This window comes from Haliaeetus leucocephalus, unplaced genomic scaffold (genome assembly GCF_000737465.1).
Source record: "Haliaeetus leucocephalus isolate CR32 unplaced genomic scaffold, Haliaeetus_leucocephalus-4.0 Scaffold110, whole genome shotgun sequence".
Classification (NCBI taxonomy): Eukaryota; Metazoa; Chordata; class Aves; order Accipitriformes; family Accipitridae; genus Haliaeetus; species Haliaeetus leucocephalus.
In genome coordinates this window covers 1,786,801-1,808,127 of record NW_010972546.1, presented here as the reverse complement: position 1 = coordinate 1,808,127, position 21,327 = coordinate 1,786,801, and the positions used below count along the sequence as shown (strand labels likewise).

Sequence of the window (21,327 nt, the reverse complement as noted above, 5' to 3'; positions counted from 1 at the left end):
CCCTTGGGGACCCTCAACCACCCAGTGCCCCCACTATAGCCCCAGCACCCCAAGGACCCCTGCCCACCCTCCACAGCAGCGGTGCCCCTCACCCATCCTCAGGCCGGGTACTGAGCTCCAGGTCCAGCCATTCGGCACTGAACGTCTCGCGACGTCCCACGTCCTCCTCCCGCACACGACAGCCCAGGCGGGCACCCGAAAGCAGCCCCCCGCTGCGTACTACCGTACTCGGCACCAGCATGTTGCTGCTGACCCCCCACCTACCCACCCATCCCGCTTATATGGCCCTGCCGAGGCTATTTTGGGATGTGTTGCTGGCACCGCGGGGACTGGAGGGTGCCAAGGGCCCCCTCGGGGCAAGCCGGGGAGACGGGGGCGGGGGGGTGGCACTGGAGACACGTGTGTCACCCCGTGTGTGTGTCCGGCCACGCTCAGCCCCATGTGCCCACCGGCCATTTGCCACCCTACGGTGGTGCAGGCAGGACCCCCTGGCCCCGGTCCAGGGCACGTCTGGCCTTTCCTTGCCCTCCGCGGCGCTGGCACCGGCCCCCAGGACCAAGCGAACACGACGGACCCCGGAGGCGTTAACGGCTTTGTGGGAGCCCGGTGCCAACGCGGTGGCCGCGCTACCCTGTGCCACCTGGCCCACGGCAGCCGTGGTCCTGCCGCTGCCCTCAAAGGGCCACTGGGGGCCCATCGCAGCGTGTGTCCCCCCCCCCCGGGGACAGGCCATGCCAGGCGAGCGGGCAGGGGCATGCTGGCCATAAGAACCCCCCCAAGGCTGGGCTATTTGTAGGGGCAACAGATGGGGGCTCGAACAGACGGGTGCTCGCCGGGTGCCAGCGGCCAGGGTTCACGTGGCTGTGGCCGCTGCCCCGGCAGACATGGGTCTCCAGCCCCTTCCAGCCGCGGTGGTCCCGCTCCAGGGGACGTTTGGGGAAACCTTTGCCGGGGGTGACCGGGGCAGATGCAGATGCTCCACGCTGATGGCCAGGAGCTGCCGGTGCCACCATGGGATGGGCGACAGTGATACCCACGGCCAGTGGCCAAAGGAGCCTGGAGGACCCGTTCTTTCAGCGTGGGGGGGCTTCGGGCTGGCCCCAGCCCCACGACTGCTCACGATCCAGCTGGGCCAGCGTTCCTCTTCGCTTTTATTTGCTCGGGTTACAAAGGGCACGTGGAAGACAAGGAGCTGCAAACAGTGGAAGGCTTTTAATTCTGACAGGTGCCGGCCAGAGGCGTCACCCCTCACAGGCGTGGGGGGCCGGTGTGGGGGGCCGAAAGCCCAGGGGGGCCTGGTGTGGGTGCTCCCCCCTCCCCACAGCGCTGCCGGCATCTGCCCCCGCGTGCGGGCGGCTTTGCGCTGTTTCCATTTATAGCGCAGAACACAGCACCGGCGCTCACAGGTAGAAAGAAGGCGCAGTCGCCCCCGCACCCCCCCCTCCCACCCCCTGCACCCCCCGAAAAGGATAAAAGTCTCCACTTAAGGCAAATCACATTCTGCCTCCACCCGGAGCTGCAGGTTGCGGGGGGGGGGGGTGAGCTCAGCCAAGCCCCAGGGGGAAACTTGGGGAGCCCGAAGCACCAGGGAACAGCCCCGGAGGGGTCCCCTGCACGGACGCCCCATCCCCTCCTGCAGATAGCCAGGTGGGGGGCACAGCCCCCGGGGGGAACAACGGCCGTGAGCTGGGCACAAGCTGCGCCTTTGCCCCCACATGCAGAGGGGCAGAGCCCGGCACGGGGCTTCGGCTGGACAGACGGTGAAGGGACGGACCCGTGTCCTCACCGTAACGTGGCCTTCTCCTCTGGCCCCTCTTTCTCATCAAACTGGGGCAGAAGTACAGGAGTCTGGGGGTCACAGATGAGCCCCCAACCCCTGCGTGAGGGGACGGGGGGAGGTCAGACCCAGAGGAGGGCAGGGCAGGGGTTTGGCACACAAAAGTCAGTGGTTTCAGGGCCCTGGTTAAGGGGAACCGTGATGGCAGAAGGAGCTGAGCAAGCCCCAGCCTCATCTCAGCGCTGTTAGTATGGGGCATCCTCCCTGGGGGGGGTCATGGTGAGGGCCTGGGGGCCACAGGGTCCTCTCCCAGCTGTCCCCCGGCTGCAGAGGAGAGAGGGCAGAGGAATGTCTGGCGAGGGCAGGTCCCCGCTGCTCACGGCTTGCCGGAAAGCTCGCTGACCCGCTGGCGGAGGTGGAAGGCGAACTCAAACATGGTGGCTGCCAGGCTCTGGTGGATCAGGTAACGGGGCAGGCGACCCTGCGGGGAAAGCAGACGAGCATGGAGCCATGAGTCAAGGCAGCACGGAGGAGACATCGCTGGGTTCAGGGCTCAGGGCTGCCCCCCATCCCGACCCAGCGGTGTCAGCCAGGGTTGAGGGATGCACGAGCACCGCAGCGGGGAGCTGCCGCTTTCAAGGAGCTTGCTCCGGGGGAGGAACTGAAACACGTTTTGATTTCTCTAAAAAGCCCTGCACGACTCAACCCCAACCGCCTCGGCCTGTGTTCTATTATGTGAGATGCATAAAAAAAAAATAATCTTTGCTTCTGCGGGGGAAGGGAGCTGAGGCAGGGCTGGGAGCAGCGCCGGGGGCTTGCGCGGGGTCCCAGGGCAGAGAAGGGGTCCGAGGTGAGGGCAGCTCAGGCAGGGATGGCTTGCCAACTGTCCTGGGGGGGTTAGGTAGGCACAGGAGGTCCCCCCGACTTGGACTGGGGTGTTTCAGGAGGCAGAGACTTTTCCCTGGAGCAGATTTTCACTGCGACATGGGGGCAGGAGATTGTGAGACTGTTGGTCCAGGGGCCATTTCAGACACCTCCCTGAAACGAGCTCCGGGGTGAAGCTCCATCACAGACAAACACACACACGTGTGTAATTCTCACCCTTCGTCGCAGGAAGGGATGAGCCATGTACTATAAATACTTCTTCAGGGCCAAAGGAAATAACAAGGCAGCACAGAAGAGGGGTCTGGGCACTAGCAGAGCCCTTCAGGAAGATGGTGGAAGCAGTTGACAGGCGGGTTATTAATAGCTCGGCCGCTACGGCATTTCTTCCAGCAGCGGAGGCAGGCAGTGGGCGAGCGCTCTCCGGCCCAGGAAGCACAAGGAACATCTTTCCTTTCTGAGCCCCATCTTGCACAACCAAGTGGGTTCGTTATCCCTCCCAACACGCTCATTACAGAGGGGCGGAAGAGGCATCGGAGCCAGATCCATGAAGGAAAACATCTCCAGCGCAAAGGGGCACGAAGCCATGCTCTGCTCTGCCCCTGCTTTTGCTGCCCAGGCAAGCGCTTCTGCATATCCTTTCCAAAGCATTTCAGAAGGCAGGCAGGAGCTGATCTACTTTGTGGGGAGGGAGGGACGTGGGAGGGGAGGGGGCCGCGCAGCTTTGCAGCAGAGGGCTGATGAATGGAGTCTTTGTGCTCGCTGCTGCAGCGCCGTTACCACGTCAACCTTCAGCGAAGGAAGAAAACGGGCCAGCTCCGCTCCCCCCATCCGCCCGACCCTGGCTCCCTTCGTGCGCTGCCTTTTGTCTGGGCCACCAGCAAGGACTCGACACGCAGCTCTGTAAATAGCTCCAGATCTGGGTCATCTCATATGGCCAAAGCACCTTTCCCCAGGTGCGGACACAGTCCCACGCACTCCAGGGGTGGCCGTGCTTGTACCAGGGTGTCTGGGAGCAGGGCACGCAGGGGCGAGTGGATCGCCCCTTCAGCGGGTTCCTGGGAACAGCCAGCAGCCAGACAACACTTCACACGCCCCACTATTTTCAGTTCTCAAAGAGGATAAAAATCTCCTCTCCCCCAGTCCTGCACACAGAGATGTGAAACTCCTAAGCAAGATCTCTGCCAGGTAAGGAAAAGCTTCCCCATCTCGCACTGGGGCAACTTCAGGGGGAATGAGGTTGATTTTCAGGCAGTGTTTAACCTCCACCTGCAAAACTCAAGTCCCTTTAGGGCAGCCTTTGATAATGAGCCGCTTCCAGAAGCAGCCAGCGGGACTGCAGCCGCTGGAGCAGAGAGCAGGTCCTCAGCACGCAGCCTGCGCTACGCAGGGGATTCCGGAGCCTGCTGGTGAGCCCTGCTGGGGACAGGATACGGCCACAGCGTTTGTGCATCAGTAAAGAACTGGCTTTACCTTCAGGTCCGTGTTGAGAATCCAGATGAACGTGCAGACCCTGGGGTTGCTGGGACATTTCAGTACGATGAATCCTCCGGGCCCGTTCTCACCCCTGTGGGGAACCAAGAGCACACAGTCAGAGCCAGGGCCGGATGAAAAGCCATTCGCTAACGCTCTGGGGTGCACCGCACCGATCCTGCACTAGCTCCTGCAGCAGCAGCCACCCCCTCCGCCTGGCAGCGAGGACTAGAGCCCAGCGGGGTAAGAGCAGATGCGCAGAGTGCCCGGGAAGGTATCTGCTTTGGCTGCAAGGCACACGAGCAAGCACGGCAAGGCAGGTTTCCCACAGGTGCCTTGGCAGCGGTGGTGCCAGGGCTGCCGCAGGGCTGCCGGCTGAGAAGCAGTCTCTGCCTCTGGACCGTGCCAGCCCAGCCGACACCGGCTCTTCACCGCGGGGAGGTTTCCGAGGCACAACCCTGTGGAAATGGGTGCAAACAAGAGGTCCCAGAAAAGCCAAGCGGCCAGGGAAACCCTGCGCAGTCAGGACAGGCTTGGCGCGGGGAGCCTTGTCACCACAGCCCCCAGATCCTTCTTCGCACCATCTGATCCGTCTCAGAGACGAGAGCTGTGCTCACACACAGAGTCCAAATACAGATTTCCCTTCCCTGTTCAGGAACACACTATTTTTGCTGCATACATTTGTAAAAAGATTTTTCTAGGCCCTGAAGTCCCCAGCTCTTAAATAGACTGAGGCAGCTATAACGGCTCTGAGTTAAAATGTCAATTACTGTAACCAGATTATTAGGAAAAACAAAGTCAGTGCGCGAAGTGGCACAGCTGGGCCCCAGGCACTGGAGCAGACAGTAACAAGGAGTCCTTGTTTGATGAGACTAACCCCGCCGAGATCTATCACCAGCCAGGCGAAGCTGTCCCTTCGGAAGGGGAGAGGCCAAAGACCTGCCGACACTTTGGGAGCCAGTCCATCCTGACACAGCTTTTTTCACCCACGGGGCCATCTCTCAATGTCCACAGCCTTTAAAGTCAGTAAGTGACTGGCTTACAAGAAGCAAAAGGCATCCGAGAGGCTCAAAGCGAGCCACAGTCAGCTGTTTACTGCCCCTCAGAAATGGCAGCTGGCCCTGTTTGGGAATTAACTGTTACATAAACAGGATGCAGACTGGGTTGGGGTTTGTGCTGTTACTGGTCAGCACCTCCACTCCCCTGAGCTGGGAAACACCCGAGCAACACTGAACAGCACAGAGAGTTTCTTTAACAAAGGAAGAAGAACAAGGGAAGCAAGGTTTAGTTCCACAAATAGATTAGCTTCCTGCAAATGCTGCCAGAAAGACAGCAGGGTTTTCATTTAAGTGGCTCTTCGCCCTAAGCTTAAGCAAAGCGTGTGTGTCAGATACCAGCTAAAAAAACAGAACCTGCCTCTTACCTGACATACTTGGAGAGCGGAGGCTTCAGGCTATGCGTGGTCGACATCCCTGAGGAAATGTACCTGTCTCTTCTTCTCTCGATCCGGCGCACGTTCACAAAATCCCTAAGCAAAAAAAGGGCGCTGACTGCTTTAAAATGTGCATGGGACTTTGAAGGAGCAGATCCTGCTCTCCGGACTGCTGGGAAAGGCTGTGGCAGAGGTATGTCAACATACAGACAAAGCACAGCACAGCACTTATCAGGGAGACCGGCTGACTGACTGAGACAGCTTTTGAGCTCCAAGACTCCTGCCAGAAAGGTCTGGAGGAGACTTCAGGGGCTTCTTGCCTTTGGGAGCATTACCCGCACAGCCAGCCAGCCTTGCCTCGTTGACACTGGGAGCTCCCAGCCAGTGAAGAGGTGCAGAGCTGGGGCAGAATGCTCTCACTACAGTCCGATGCTTCTCTCCGCATTTTAGGAGGGTGTTTAGGGGCTCAGTACAAAACAGACAGTGGAATAAACTGACCTTGGGGAAACAACACCGCCTGCAGCCCCAGCTGCCACGTCGTACGAGACGATCGTGTTGTCTTCAACCCGCTGCAAGATCTGGGGGAGGGAAAGAAGAGACATTTCTTCAGACTGTGCCTGCAGGTCCACATGCGCCAACAGCTGGGCGATACGGACCTTCCCCTAAAACAGCACCAGGATTCAAAGCAACCAGAGCGTCTTTAGCAGCTGATCCGAGGCTGCGGGGGACAAGCTCTTTGGCAGTGTGTGCACAGGTTTGTCTCCTGCTCTGGGACCGGTCCCTCTGCTTTTCCAGGGGGACACAGGCGTTGCCTCCAGATCCCTGCCACACCAACAGCACAAAACGCCCAAACCCTACCAAGCAAAAGCAGGCTTGGCTCAGCTGCTGGCCCATCTCCCTGCCCACCTCATGGGCTTTTGGATGGGCACATGCATGCAGCTGGCTACCGCAGAGCATTCGGATCGTATGGATGAGCAGTGGAGATTTAACGCCTCAGTGACTCGGATCCAGCTAAGCTCCAGTAGGGCCTGGGCACTGCCGACAGCCGGTGTTGGACTGGGAAGCTCCAACTCTCCGCTCCAAGGAGCTCCTGTGATTAAGCCATCTTTGTCCGGCACGCTTACCTGGCAAGCTGCCACTGTTCTGTTCCACAGGATCATCTTCTCGGGCTGGAGAATAACCTCCTGGTAAACTGTTTCAGCAGAGCACTGCAGGAAAGCCTGAGGACAGAGCCAGAGCAGTTAGCCAGTCCCCTGCTCCACCTTGGTAAGATTATTTTTAAGAAACACAGGGCAGATCACAAAGAACAAGTGGGATAATACAGGAGGGGAGTGGCGAGGCAGGCTTGGCTCAAGCGCACGCAAAGCCAAGGCTGTCACCCCTCTGCCACAGTGCTCTCATTCCCAGGGGCCTGAAGGGCACACGCAGAGTTGGAGAGGACAGACCAGACCTCAGGTTTCGGCAGTCCCTGAACTGCTGCCTGCCGAGGTCTGTGCTGGTGTAAGAGAGAGCAAGTGTCTGTCTGTAACACGGCAAGACAGACGGACCTTGGGGCTGACTCAGGCTGGCTCCTCTCCCACCCTCACCCCACTTTATCAGCAGTTCTGCTGTGCGCGCGATTGCTTTGGGAAGTTGCTGAAAAGCTATTCTGAGCTCCGGCAAAGGCAACATTCGTTTCTCCACATCCCCGTGGGACAGGGGATCTTTGGAGGCAAATGGTTAATGCAGTAAAGTGGGACCATCCAGCTTTTTCTCGCAAATACAGAGCTGCTCCATTGGCAGCTCCTGCCAGCGAGGCAACATATGCACTGGAACAAAGAAAAGCCACCGCAGCACCAATGCTTCATTAAAGCGTGGTTTACAGCCAAGCCACTCCAGCGAGAGGGCACAGAGCAAGGCACTTCCGAGCAGCTCTTCTCAATGCCAGGCAGCAGCAGACGCACACTCAGCCCTGGTCTTGCTGGCAATTAGTTCCAATTAGCCTCCTTGGTCAGATTAGTCCTAGATGCTGGGGTTGGAAGCGAGTCTTGCAGTCACCTGCTCCCACTTCTACCAGCAGAGACTGGGGCCCAGCATATTTGCTGGGGAGTTTGTCTGCCAGCCAAGGGGCTTTCCTGGAGAGATTCCCTAGAGCGTGCAGTGCAGTTCATCTGTCTCAAGCAAAGAGTGTGCTTTGCAGCCTGACCTGTCCTGCCAGGGCCAGAAGAGACCATGAAAGCTGAGCCATGGCTCCGAGCAGAGCAGTTGCTCTTCGCCTGTACCACACAGGCTAAGGAAGCGATCCAGTAAGGTTCTTACCTTTAAAATAAAGGTCTTGCCATGGAAAGGTATTTCAAAAGTGTAAACAACATCACCAAAGTCCTGTGCAAGAAATAAGAAAGTCACATTTATGTTAGCAAAATAAATCACTTTATCTGGTTAAGGTCTGCAAACGCTGTGGCTGCAGGAGTCATCCTGCCCTGTGTGTCATTCTGAAGGACCCTCTCCAGCCCTCAACTGTCCCCCCAGAAAAGGCAGTGACCCCAGCATGGGAACTGCACTGAGCACGTTTCAGATGCACATGCACAAATTTCCATAAACAAAACAATATCCAGAGCGGCAGCAGTGATGAGACAGAAAAAGAATCTGCCCCATGCCAGCCTGCAAACTCCACGTCAAGGTCAAATTCTCTTTGTAGCAAGCTACCAACACCAGGGTAAGAGAAAGGGGTTAGTTTGCCAACACTGCTGTTGTTACCTACATCTGAGAAGAGACTCCCTGGAGGGGTTAGGGATGGACAGATGATAACCTTTCATCATTAGCCCTGTGTTAAACTCTGATTAGTCTATTTAAATCCATCCCCCTTTGGATAAAGAAAACAATCTGCCCAGCTAGTTTGGCATCAGACAATGGATCACTTGACAGGGGAATTTTAAACACCAGATGAGACTGCAGTTTGCAGGACTCTCACCCCAATCACGTTGCGAGCCCACAAGCAGAAAGCAAGGTTGGTTTTAGCGGGCAGAGACACTGCCCCTTTCTCTCTACCCTTCGTAGAGAGAAAAGGAGCTCTAGGTACCTAGAAAACTCTACCATAGCTCAGCGAATGAACCAGGGCGGCAAGAAAGAGGCAGGGCAGGGCCCACTTTGCTTTGTGCGCCTCCGTGCTGCCTGAAGCAAGAGGTGCGATTTGCAGACCCCTTCGGCAAAGCCACATCCCCGATTTATACTCCAGCACCCACAAGGTCCCTGTCCTGGGGAAGGTGTGACACAAACAGCTTTGGGGCATGAGGAGCAGTCTGTGCCCCACACTCCCCTGCTCCCACGTGGACCAAAGCTGGCCAGAAAGGCCAGAACTCAGCTTGGCTTGGTCTCCCCAGGGTGCTCAAAGGCACCTTGCTGTGGAGCAAGGGCATAAGCTGCAGCAACGGGGACCTCCAGCACCGCTGCAGGGCCAGCATGCCTCCACTCCTCCCCACGCCAGTGGCTGTGGCTCCTCATCCCGACGCCTACCAAAGGTGAGCTGTCCGCCCCTGCCCGCCTGCTGTCTAGAGGGAGGAGTGATGGGCTCTCTCCTGTCAAACAGGAAGGCAATTAAACGTCTAATTAAATAAGAGGGGATTTTACATTTAACTGAACTGGAATAGATTCCTAATTCAATCAGGTAATTGTAACGCTTGTTAATTTTTCATGTCGCAAGGAGGTTTCAAAAGCCTCATTTGTCCTCCCGTTTTTGCTAAGCCATCCGTGCTTTCTGCCGGCAGTGCTGCCCGGCAGGTGGGGCGGGGGGACACTTGCATTGTTTTTCTCGAACTTCCAGTTCTCCTCCTGGGCGAGGATTTGGTCCACAACCTCCATTGCATCTTTGCCTTGTTGGACATACTCTTTCTCCTAGGAGAAAAGGGAGCATTTCATTAGCTGGGTTTGCAGAAAGCCTGAAGTGTGCATGCAAGGCTTGCTACCCCCCTCCCAGGGCTGGCAGAGGGAAAGGGGATATCTCCCATCACCACACTGCAGAAATCTCTTAATTTGGGTCACAGAGGCCTCATTTTGGAGCTCAAAGTCACGCTCCCCGCCCTGGCTTGTATCCACACACCAGCTGCGTCTACCAGTGAGTCTCCCGCCTTAATGTAAGGGTTTCCAGCAGGCAAAGGGCTATGGGATGCGCAGAGCTTCCTTCTGTGGAGGTGCCAGAACTGGGGCTGAATGGCAGCAGAACCACTTGGAAAAGAGCACAAAACAGCCTGTGCCCAGCCAGGCTTCGGGGAGGTGAAGGACCGCCCTGCGAGCCACAGTTCAGTGGGGAGGATTGAGGCGATGCCCTTCTTGGTATGTGACCATATAATCAGGGATGGAAGAGGGAAGGGGAGAGAGGGACAGGCAGTAGACAGAGCCAGAATCACATCCCTGCAGGATGCTGCAGGGAAGACTGCACAGCCCTGGGGAAGTGGGTTAATGGTGGGTGTTACCCTGAGGACCCCCCCATCCCACAGCGGCCACGATGCCACCGGTCCCGGGGTACATGGGGAACAGCCTGGTGCCATGGGGCAGGCAGAGCTTCTCAGCCAAATGTCCCCAGAACAGGAGGCTGTGAAATGAGGGACAGCAGTCTCGTGCGCTCTACAGATACAGCACCCTGATGGGGCCACAGGATTGTCAGAGGCTCCCACAGCCCTGGATCAGCCTGAAGCCGACGGGCAGGGATAGCCAGCCTCAGGCCACACTGCCTCCGTTTACCTGAGCTGTCAATGCCTTCCTCCCTGCACCTTCCTCATCCGACTCGTTGTCCGACCCTAGCAGGAGCAAGCACATGATGAACACCGAGTTGATGAAGACCCCACTTGCACAATCTCCCTCGGACAGACAGCATCCAATCCCCGTGCCCTATCCGATGGGAAGGGCTGTCAGTGGGGACGACCCCGACACAGCCCAGACCCTGCCTTCCCGAATGCCTCTGCGCCGCAGCTGGCTGGCAGGCATTGCTCTGTTCTCCGGAAGGCTGAGCACGAACCGGGTGTCAGCTACACTGAGACAACTGATCCGGCTGACGTCTCCTCACTCCCGAGCAGGGGAGGTCTCTGGAGCTGGCACGAGGCGGTGTCACAGGGCAGTGGCGTGCTGCCAGCTCTTATCCTTACCTGTTTGTGGCAACTCGCCCCCGTGCCCTCTTCCTGAGGGCAGCGCTTTTCAAGTACTTTAGAAGCAGCTAAGAGCATTTAAACCCAAGACCACAAAAAGCTCCAGTTTCCCACAGAGCTGAAGCCAGGTGCGCGGAGCTGAGTGCGACTCCTCTCTGCAGATGGCACGGAGACAGCATGGCCGTGCCTCCCCTGCCCAGGCACGGGCGCAGTGTGAGGAGAGAGGAGCCCGTTTTGCAGTGTCAGTTCTTGGAGGCCCTGCCACCCGCCACTGCCAAGGGCTGGGATAACGAGACAGAGCTCAGGGAGGAGGCGATCATGGAGGTGAGGAGACCCAGGAGGAATGCCGTGAGGGGAACAAGCTTGGGAAACAAGGCAGTCCGGCTGCCAGCGAGGTGATGGCAGAAGGGGAGGAGAGCACCTCTTACCTGCGAAGGACTCTGGCGGGGAGTAGAACTGCCCCTCGGAAAGGGCTCCAGGGTAGAGCAGGGGGCCACGAGAGGCTGCAGCCTGGGCTGCCAGGTACCCTGCGAACCAAAGCACAAGGTTTTACCCACACGGCATCCAGCACTTCAACACCAAGGGGTCCTGGGGCCCCGAGCACATCCACTCCTACTCAAACACCCTCCCAGCCACTTTCTTCCAGATACGGCTGGTCTTTTCACACTGACACCAGCCAGCCCACAAGCTTTTCAGCTCCTATTGCCTCATCTTTTCTTTGAGACATTTTATCTGCATGGAGATCAATGGGCCCTTCTGCCTGTCAAATCCAAAGGCGATTAAGCATCTAATTAAATAAGAGCTTCCCCTGGAAGCAATTTGGAACCTGAGCCTAATCCAATAGAGGCATTAAACACTTGATCATTTTTCATCTTAAAGCCTCCTTGCAAGACCCAAACATCCTCTGGTGTTTTGCAGTCAGTCAGTGCATTTCTGATCGAGCCCCACTTGACAAATACTCCTTCGTTTACGTGCCATTTCCCCATCCTCTTTTGTCAGTTAAGCCTGGGAGAGCAACAAACTCCTTTTGCTGCTTTAGGGGTGGGAAGCTGTGCCAGTCCAGGCTGAGCACCCTCTCCTTAGAAGGACTCGTGGAAGTTAAAGGTGTCTGGCACTTCAGGGTAGTTTGTAAAGCATTAGGTCAGACTCGATCTCCATTTAGTCTGACCTCAGCAACCAGATTTCACACACTGTAACTCAAGCCGCGCCCCTGTATTGTGTCTGTGACTGAAGCAATCCTCTCTGAAAGGTCTCCAGCCCAGATCTGAAGACAGATATCCAGAGACGGAGAGTCCAACAGTCCGCCTGGCATTTGTCCCATTGTTTCAAAACATTTTCTCCAATGTGGAGGTGAGCTCTGTTTCCAACACGTCTGGCTTCAGGATCCAGACATTGGGGAATTTGGCACATTTTTCTCCACTCAATTAAAAGATGCTTTTTATAATCTGGTATTTTCTTCCCCTGAAGGGACTTATATACCATAACAGAATTGAGTCAGGCACTTAGCGTCACAGCCAGCCTGGAGATCACTTCTCCATAAATGTCATATCTGTCAAGGTGCTGCCAAAGCAGCAGAAACCCCAGGCCTGGTAGCCTCATCTGCCAACTCCTACCAGAGAGGAGCAAAATACTCACATCGTTCCTCTTCTGCTTCCTGAGTTAGGACTTTAAAATCCAGGAACCAAGTCTCTAGCCAAGCAATGACAAACGAGACGATAGGAAGTAAATAGCCGAATGCCCCTTTGGTCAGAAGCTGCGCAGAAGAAAGCAGAAACCACAGGGAGTTTACACAAATGGGAAAACAGCAGCATCAGGTAATCATAAAGCAATCTTCCTGTGAGCCCAAGGAAACCAACCTCGGAGAGGATGACCTTCACAATCAGGAAGGCACTGGATACCAATGTAGTGACCTGAAAAACAAATTTACGTATCTCAGATCCCTGCAAACTCTAGGCAAAGAGAGAAAACTAAAAACAGGAAAGCAAAAATTGCCTTCTTACCGCTATGACCCACCAGTGGCGCAGCTTTACGATTGCATAGGCCAGCAGCAACACAAAAAACCGAAAGAAAGCCAAGACCTTTAAAAACAAAAAGCCATCAACACTAGTCACTGCCCTTGTTCCTCTGCCAGGTGCTGGGAGGACACAGATATGGGCCAGCTCCCGAGGACCTCGCCACCTAGACAGATGGGGTCAAGGCTGCAACAGGATGGGCTGCGACCTGCCCAATTTCACTGAGCCAGGTGAGGGGCAAGGCTGCAGGGAGACCTCATTCACCCCCGGCACACAGACCCTCCCTGCTCAGCCTTTGGCCGCACCACCCCCAGCTCCAAATCTGTTTCCTCACCTGCAGCAGTCTGGGATACTCACAAATATATCAAAGAAAGAGGTCTTAAAATTGTACTCGATGATTTCATTCTCCAAGTTCTTCTGAATGCCATCCTTGGTCTGAAGAGGAGACAGGAAACCAGAAAGCTATTGAGTGCACTGATAAGAAACTAATGGTAGAAAGAAGCCGGCCAAGCGATGACCGGAGGTTACTGCCAGGTCAGGTTATGCATCAGGCATACAAATGCCTGCCGCACGCACGACACAGGCTCATCTGCCAACGCAGGACCACGGGAGGATACGACAGCACATTTCACCCTCGGTTTCACACCGAGGAGCGCGAGTCGGGTAGCCAGAGCTGGAGCAGCACGTGGGTACATTAAACACTTCTATGTGGGAGCTTTCTAACACCGAAAAGCAGCTCCTTTGGCTTGGCACATCCAGTGCCACCAGATCACAACTCTCACAGCCTAACGCCCTTGGTCAAACAACACCTCCCACTTGTGCCCACTCCTTCGACGCGTGGCTTCAGGTGACAGACTTCAGCTGTACAGGAGAAGATGCGGAAGAAATGAAAAACCACAAGAAACTGCTTCTCTAGCACCTTCAGTAATGCGCTGAACAAAGCATCTCCCACAGCTGGACCACCAAAACATCTCCCCCGTGAGGGATCTTGGGGGTCACTCAGCAACCTGGGGGAAATTTAAGCTGCTATCATCCTCGTTGTGCAAAGCACTGAGGGGTCCCCTCTCCTTTCCTCCAGGCCAGCTGGCTTCCCACGGCTCACAGCAGTGCTGAGCTGCCCTCCAGGAAATCTGACAGAGGAAGTCAACCGGCAGGTTCAAACATACTGGCAAAGGGGAAGAGGAAGGAAAGGAGGATGAGGGACATGCACAGACAGAGAGAGTCTGCAAGGAAATCCGAAAGAGGCAAAACCGCTTTCTGGGATATTGCACGGGAGCATGGAAAAAGCTCACAGAAGAGCTCTCTTGCCTCACCCTGAGACAATCTGTGCCTGACAGCCCTGGTACTTTTGACACCATAAATCCTGTTCTCAAGAGCCTGGAATCGCTGTTTATGAGGAAGCGGATGGCTCAGGTAACTGGAACAAATGCTTCACCTTTAGGCTATTGGTTTGAATGCAGCCCAGCTGGCCTGGAAGCTGGTATAGGCTGACAGCTGTTTGATGATCTGTGAGAAACAAGTTGGTGGATCTCAGGCCAGTTCTTGGCAGCCTGGTGTCCTGGCACCCTCTTGTCAGACAGTCCAAGGACAGAAGAGGCAGCCATCGGGAAGCGGTCCCTCTAGGTCAGGGCTGGTGCTTAATATTCAGGGAGAGGGGGGCAAAGCAGTTCTGCTCTATTGCTTTATCTGATCTGTGGCTACAGGACTTGTGCCAGCCAGCTTTGCTGAGCTGCCACGGAAAGCCTCTTCCCCACACCGTGACTCTGCTATGAGATGGTGCAGGAGGAACGAGACACAGGGAAGGCTTTGGATTATGATTTCTGGGAGGTGTTTTCAGTTTAAATACAAGCCACTCCTGTGAACAAGGAAGAAGAACCGTCTGAGGCAACTCTCTGTCTCCGAGAGCAGCAAGCTCACAGAATTACAGTTTGCAGGCAACAGACATTTAACGAGGGCCAATTTGCTCAGCTTATCTTGCAGCGAAGGAAACCGTTTGATAAAAAAAGCATTAGTCATGATATAAAATCGTTGCTCTTCATAACTAGGCAAATAAGCTGTCCTAATAGCTTTAAATATGCAGCATCTCGGCTCAGGGCCCAAATATCAGCAGTTAGTCACTCATTAATGGCTACCTGCAAGACCTACGCTCAGAATCACCCTGGTGACTGCGCTGGCAGATTATTTCCCTGGGGCTGGATATTTTGATTTGTAGACAGCACCTCTACAGAGAGCCCAAAGAACAGGGACAAGAGCAGGAAGCTGGGGTCCAAGCCGGGTGTGCAGGACACCATCGGCATTGCTGGAATGCTGGCCGAGAGATGCTTTTTCCTAGGCAGGGGGGAGCAGGGGTCTCTTCAGGCTCTTGACACGGCGCAGCCAGCTGCAGCAGGTAGGGTGAGGGAGCTGCTGGCCGAGACAATCTGTTAAGTGCAGACACCCAGGAGATAAACAGGGCAGAGATAAGAGCCGCTAAGTGAGTGCAGGATCCAGTGCTGATAAATAAAGGCCAGACACCAGCAGGGCTGCATGCAGAAGCGCTGGGGGTCTATCTGTTCATCTTGCCTCTCTGCTCAGCTTGTTCCACGGGAGGACATGCAGTACCTGAAACCCACTGCCACCACGGCTGAAACCAGTTGGGACCAGTTCAGGAAAAATAAAAACAAAATACAGCCCAGGGAATAACTTCAACCTGATGGGACTGAGGTAAATAAACTGGATTTCTGTGGTCATTGCAACAGTTGACACACTGAGCAAACGCAGCAGCCTGCACAGGTGTGACAGCCGCTTCTGAAAGGACCAAAACCCTCACGTTCCCCTTCGCTAGTCCCGTGTGTGGTGGAGCAGCATCTCTGGCTTTCAGAAGCTGAGATTAGTAGCAGTATGTTGGGACCAAAGCTGAAAGGCCCTTTTGTCTCTGCCCAACAGCTGGGTGGGTGAGAGGAGGGTCTGCACAGCCTACCCTGCTCCTCCAATGCTCTGAGAACAAGACACTGCAGCAAAGCTGGCAGCTGCTTGGCAAACACAGGGAGCAGCTTCACTTAAGGCAAGGGGAGCAGGAGAGAAATTTGGCCAACTGCTCAACCTGGCGATTCGACGGGCCCCAGATCTTGTTACACTACAACATGGAGCGCTACATGCGACGGTGTTAATGACCCTGGACAGCCACAACAGAGCCCAGTTGCAGGAAATGAGCTGGACTTTAGTTTACACTAACTGTGCAGCGGTTTCTCAGCCAGCATAAACCAGCAGAGTGCTGGGAAGAACAAACAAAGACTTGGCCCAAGACTTCTGAAATGGAGCAATTAATGCAGAGGGAACTGAACTGAAAAAGCACAACTTGAAAGGGCAAAGACTCCACGGATTTGCTTCCTCCAACTTACATTCAATTCGATTATCCACAACAAAGAGATGAAGAGCAGGTCGAAGGTGACGAAGAGGCAGAAGGTCCTCCTCACATCCGAGATGGCTTTCCTCTTCTCCAGAGAGAAGTAGCAATATGGGGAGAAGCCCTGACTCTGGGAGAACGAGGTGCTGATGGACGCTATGGCTGGGAGGCTTCGTTCCAGGTCGTGCTGCAGGTCTGTCGGTTTGCTCATCCTTGGCCCAAGTGACTTGGGTCCTACGTCAATCGGGGCAACATCTGCCAAGTCAGTGCATCACCTGTGGGGAGACACGAAGGGGACCCTCAGGTCTTGAGTGTCTGGATACCCCTTCTCCTCTCTCCTTCTAAAGGCAAATATTCCTATTACCACATCAGATCCTGGTTGTTTTATACAGTCCCAGAGGGAAAAGACTAATACTGGCTTTTGGGCTGTCAAGGAGCCTCCCTCCCTGAAGTGAAGACATCATGGGCTCACGCCAGGGGCTGCCCCATCTCACCCTGGCACCCCACGTTCATCAGCACAGGCAGAGACCTTCCTTCCCTCTTGCTCACTGAAAGGAAGAGGAATTGGCTGTGAAAGGCTCAGAGGTGCAGGGGGTCTGCAGAGTCACCAGCAAGTGTCACTGGGACCCAGAGGCAGCCACCCAGAACACACTCGCAGCACGGCGAGCCAAGCTGGCAGCTACAGCCAGCGGCCAGAGCGGCAGATGGCAAACCCCGCAGAGATGCCGCGGCAGCAGGAAAAGGGGCCTCAAGGTGTTTCCGTGGAGGCCCGTGATCCAAAAGGGAGCTGTCCCTGGGATCCCGGAGCCACCTCAAGCTACAGCAGCCTCCTCTGCAGGGACGGATGCAAAGCTCCCAGGGGCTCGACATTTTGCAAAAGGCAAACCACAAAGCCTCAGGCATCGGTGATCCCATCCTGCACGGCCAAGAGAGGAGCCTGCTCACTTCAGGAGTGGGACACCAGGTCTCATGCCTGACTCTGGCCAAGCGGAGCAGCAGGAAGGCAGCAGGGGAAAGCGCTGCTCTCTGTCCCAGCCGCAGCGGCTGGCAGTGCCGGGCACACAACCCCAGTGCGAGTGAGGTGTTGAGGTCTGAAGGCTGTTTTCACGCAGCCCATGCCAACCATTGTATTAAAATTTTTCCTCTCCGTCAGCAAGGCACAAGGAGGCCACTATGTTAATGGACCGCGCAACTAAGCACACGCTGGAGACAAACAAGGAAAGAGGATGCCAAAACAGGTCAGGCCAGGGATCTGTCAGTCCCCAGCCCTGCCACCTCCGAGTCACCCACAGCAAAGGCACAGCTACAAACTCCTCCTCTGCAAAATACTCCTGCTCAGGGACATTTTGCCTCCAAAAAAACAGATTCTTTGTGGCATTCACTACTGACCGAGCAGTTCTACATCCTCCAGGATCTGAGTGAGTTTTGTTTGTCTATAACAGATCACACCTGCAACAACCAAGAGGCTGCAGCCACGCAACATCCGAGGAAAAATGCTCCGAGACAGCGCCCAGACCTGCAGGAAGGGGCAATCCACAGGGCAGGCAAAGCCAGGGGTGCTGCTGAGCCCCACTGTAAGCTGGAGCAACTGCAAGAGCTGAGCACAGCCTGATTTTGGGCAATTTTAGGTCCCTGCGCCAGCAGCTTCTGTGTCCCAGCCCCCAGGGAGCACTGGGGCTGGAAAAGGAACAAAGCTGGACTCCTGTCAAGTCCCCGCTAGTCTCTCTCAGAGGCACTTCGGAAGGAGCTGGAAGACTTGTCACTTTGGATCAGCCGCAACGACCACGGCCCTTCGCTGCTCCGAGCGAGGGGCCCATCTCAAACTGAGAAAAGTTAAAGACATCTGTGAGCGCTAAATAATACATCACCTCATGCACGGGCTGCCTCCTCCTCTACGGCAGGGTGTCGCTGCCTCCTTCCCTCAAACACCACTTTGCACTTAGGCAGCCCCCCCCTCCGCAACTTTCACAGCGCTTTAAAATCACCTTGCGAGATTTGCCGGCTCCACACCCCCCAACACCAAGGCAGCGTTGGGGCTACTCTGCGGTGCCAGGGACACAGCAGAGCATGGGGAGACAGCAGAGCATGGCAGCGGGTGTGAGCCCTCATGCAGCTCAGCCAGCCTAAACCTACCCGTGATTAAAACCCAGCCTTCCCGGTGAGGTTTAACACTGCTTCAGAAGCACACCCATCCCAAACCAACTGGCAATAACCAACTTCTGGGGAAGAACCAGCAAAAAGGGCTTTACCTTTGGAGCACCATGGGACAGAGCAGGGTTTGGCAGAAATATTTTAAGCCCAGATGAGACCCCCCCGACTGGGACTGCTCCCTCAGGCAGGAGAAAGCTCAGAGCAGAAAGAGCAGGGGCTGGATCTGAGCGTGTATAAGTGTGCCTTTTTCTGGGTGACAGATAAATTATTGAGCACCCCGGTGTTGTATTATGCATTCAGACATCCTCCGCAGCCTGCACCGCACCGGCTGCCGAGCTGCGAGCCGCTTTCGGGGGCTCTTGAGCAGCGCAGCTCCGACAGCCGACACAACAGGCTGGGGAAGTGTGAGTGGCACACGCTGCCCGGAGGGACACCCTGGGTGACAGTAACACAGTCCGAAGGGGCACTCGCACTGAGGATCCAAAGGGCTCTCAAGACTCTGAGGAAAGATTTTGTTTCTTTTTGCTGGTGAAACCTCCTGTTTTGAGGATGAAGTGGGAGGTGGTGAGAGGGGCTGCAGGGATGAGAGGCGATGCCACCATCGGCAGCAAGCCCGTGAATCCCAGCGGGAAGCAAACGCAGAGGAGAGGTGGCCGGTGAAATCCTGAGACAACATCAAGCACTAATACCCAGCGAGCGCTGCCACAGACGTCCACGTGGCAAAACACCAGCAGCCCAGCCCAGCGCCAACAGGACACTGGGCACCAAAACGGACCCAGGACCTGTGCCAAGGCACGTCCTGTCCCTGTGAAAGGCCAGAGCAGCCCCTGCAAAGCTCCAGTGTCAGCCCCTCTCCAGTGTCACCCCCTCCCCAGCGTCACCCCCTTCCACTCTCAGCTTTTAGATTCAAATCACAAGCTTCTCATTAGCACGCGTTTGCATGTTAATGACATGTCTTACAGTAAGAAGCCTTTCCATCTTGTGACATTGCTTCTCCTTTCCTCCTGCGCCCCCGACTTCCTATTAATGTGTCTTCTCAGCTCACATGACGACTTCAACAGCTAATTCTCATGTCACCTCTTCTGAGAGTTACAGCCTTTGCACCAAACACTGTGCCAGGAGAGAAAACACCTGGAGAGCGAGAGGGACCAAGCCTTTTAGAAACACCAACTGCGGGTGTTTCACCAGACACTAACACACTTCTGAGCTTCCTAGCAGGAAGAGATGCCTTTAAGACAAAAAAGGTAAATATTAAATTAGACACTAAACCTCGCTCCAAAAAAACCCATGAAGTGATCCAACATCTTCAGCAAACCACTGGACAGGCTCCATCACATTTGCGGTCAGGTCCCCACAGGGCTGAGGCTGTTTGGTTTTCGAGCACCCCCACATGCTGCTGTGATCCCACAGCACGGGCACGGTGTGGAGCTCCGCAGTGAGCTGTCCTCGCTCCAATTTGTAGCTTTTCCTAAAGCACCTTCCAGGGTTAACCTGAGCCCGTGTCTATGTTCGGAAAGGTCACCCTGCCGGGCACGTTACATGCTGGCACCCACCAGCGCCGGTGCCACAAGTTACAGCGACCAGAGGCAGCAGACTGACAGGCAACGGCCATGGTAAAGCAGAATGACGAGGAGGATCAGGGCTGTGGCTTCGGTCTGTCCATGAACAGCTACTTGTCCAAAAGGCCAGGAGCTGCTGCTGCCCAAGTTCAGCATCCGAGTGTGCACAAAATGCGGGTGCAGAGACCCCCGGGGAGCTTGTCCCCTCCCCAGCATCGCGGGCAGGAACGGGGAAACTCAAAGGGCTGCGTGAACAATGCATTTCCCCAGAGCCACCGGCTGGTTTTGCTCACAATCCCTTTGCCCCGTCCTTCCCCTGGGAGCCCTGCCCTGGGGAGCCCAAAGAAGCAGGCTCCTGGCATGGCAGCCCCTCAGTACCCAGTGTGCCGAGGGCAGGAGCGGCTCAGCCGTGCGCTTGCCGGGTCATGGGGAGCAGGCAGTGCTCAGTCGTCGCTTCTCCGAGCCGCTCTCTTGCTCCTGCATGATGCGTCAGGGCCTGCAACCACCTCTGGAAGTGCCGTGGAACCATGCAGCGTCCCACGTTTCCCCCCAACCCCGTGTGTCAGCTCAGTTGAGCTGCTGCCCATCAAGGGCCGAGCCGGCCCCAGGGCCAGGTCCTGCATCTCCTCGCAGGCAAAGGCATCCCCACAGCTGGCCCAGGCCGGGTGCTACTTCCCCACAGCTGACCCCTCTCTACACCCACCTTGGAGCCGCAGGCCCCCCCAACCCACACCCACACCCCGTGCATCTTCCTCGTTAGCACTTTGCACCATCACGCTCATTTTCAGAAGGCTTTGGTGACAGCGTGGTTGCCTGAAACCCCAGTTGGCACCAGCTGAGACTTGAGGACCAGCCCTTCTCCTGTCCCCGCCACCCCCCAGGGTGCCCTTGGTGGGTGCTGTCCCCCCACCCCGGCTCGAAAAGGCAGCAAGAGGCACAGCCTGCCTGAACATTCGGGAGGGCTCCTGTCCCCAGGACCCCGCTAGCAGCACCTGATGTCCCCCCATGCTGTGACCGAAACCCCAGCCACCTCTCGCCCCGGTCCCACACAGCCACCATCAGCTTTCGTGACGCAGAGCAGGACGTTAAACGCTCAGGACAGCGCAGGTTTACAGCCAGAGAGAGGCTTCGCACTGCTGTTACCGCAGCAAGAGAAGGGTCTCTGAGGGCTGGCGGGGAACAGCGATGGCCACCAGCCTTGCAGCGCCGTGCTCCATGGACCCTTGTCCTTCCTCACGCCTCAGCTCTGTGCTCGGTCCCTTGTGGGAGGGGAATAAAGTTCGGGGTCTTTATGGAGACCCCGGACCCGAGGCGGTGAGGAGGTGTCCGTGATAATGGCACAAGCCAACCACTAGCATGAACCTCTAAACCCAGAGCTGCCTGGCAGTCCCCCTAAGCCATCAAGGGATGCGAACGATGCCGTTTTCTGAGCGTCAGGATCACCACAGGATATTCCAGATGGAGCCATTCAGTTCAACATTTGCCAAGGAACTGAAGGGAGAGCAGCGCTGGGACCCCCAACAGCCCCTCTGCCCCCCC

At 56.1% G+C, this 21,327-nt stretch overlaps 2 protein-coding genes across 3 annotated transcripts in view; both read right to left on the bottom strand.

The window, feature by feature from the left end:
- TCAP (titin-cap) overlaps positions 1–241 on the bottom strand; it is an 899-nt gene extending 658 nt beyond the window's left edge. Inside the window, exon 1 of the mRNA XM_010585700.1 lies at positions 93–241. Within this exon, the coding sequence (XP_010584002.1) occupies positions 93–241 (149 nt within the window). The remainder of the gene's footprint in view (positions 1–92) is intronic.
- A 1,867-nt stretch (positions 242–2,108) lies between these two features.
- On the bottom strand, positions 2,109–16,348 carry STARD3 (StAR-related lipid transfer (START) domain containing 3). Of its 2 annotated transcripts, XM_010585546.1 has the most exons (14): positions 16,074–16,348; positions 13,051–13,128; positions 12,682–12,759; positions 12,538–12,591; positions 12,317–12,434; positions 11,110–11,208; positions 10,281–10,336; positions 9,342–9,434; positions 7,863–7,925; positions 6,689–6,784; positions 6,063–6,142; positions 5,556–5,660; positions 4,133–4,226; positions 2,109–2,258 (listed from the first exon to the last, which is right to left on the bottom strand). In XM_010585546.1, the coding sequence occupies exons 1-14, from the start codon at positions 16,287–16,289 to the stop codon at positions 2,154–2,156; spliced, it is 1,335 nt and encodes a 444-aa protein (XP_010583848.1). In that variant the 5' UTR covers positions 16,290–16,348; the 3' UTR covers positions 2,109–2,153. The 2 variants fall into 2 exon arrangements, with proteins under 2 accessions (XP_010583848.1, XP_010583849.1); XM_010585547.1 differs by lacking the exon at positions 12,538–12,591.
- Between the last annotated feature and the right edge of the window lie 4,979 nt (positions 16,349–21,327).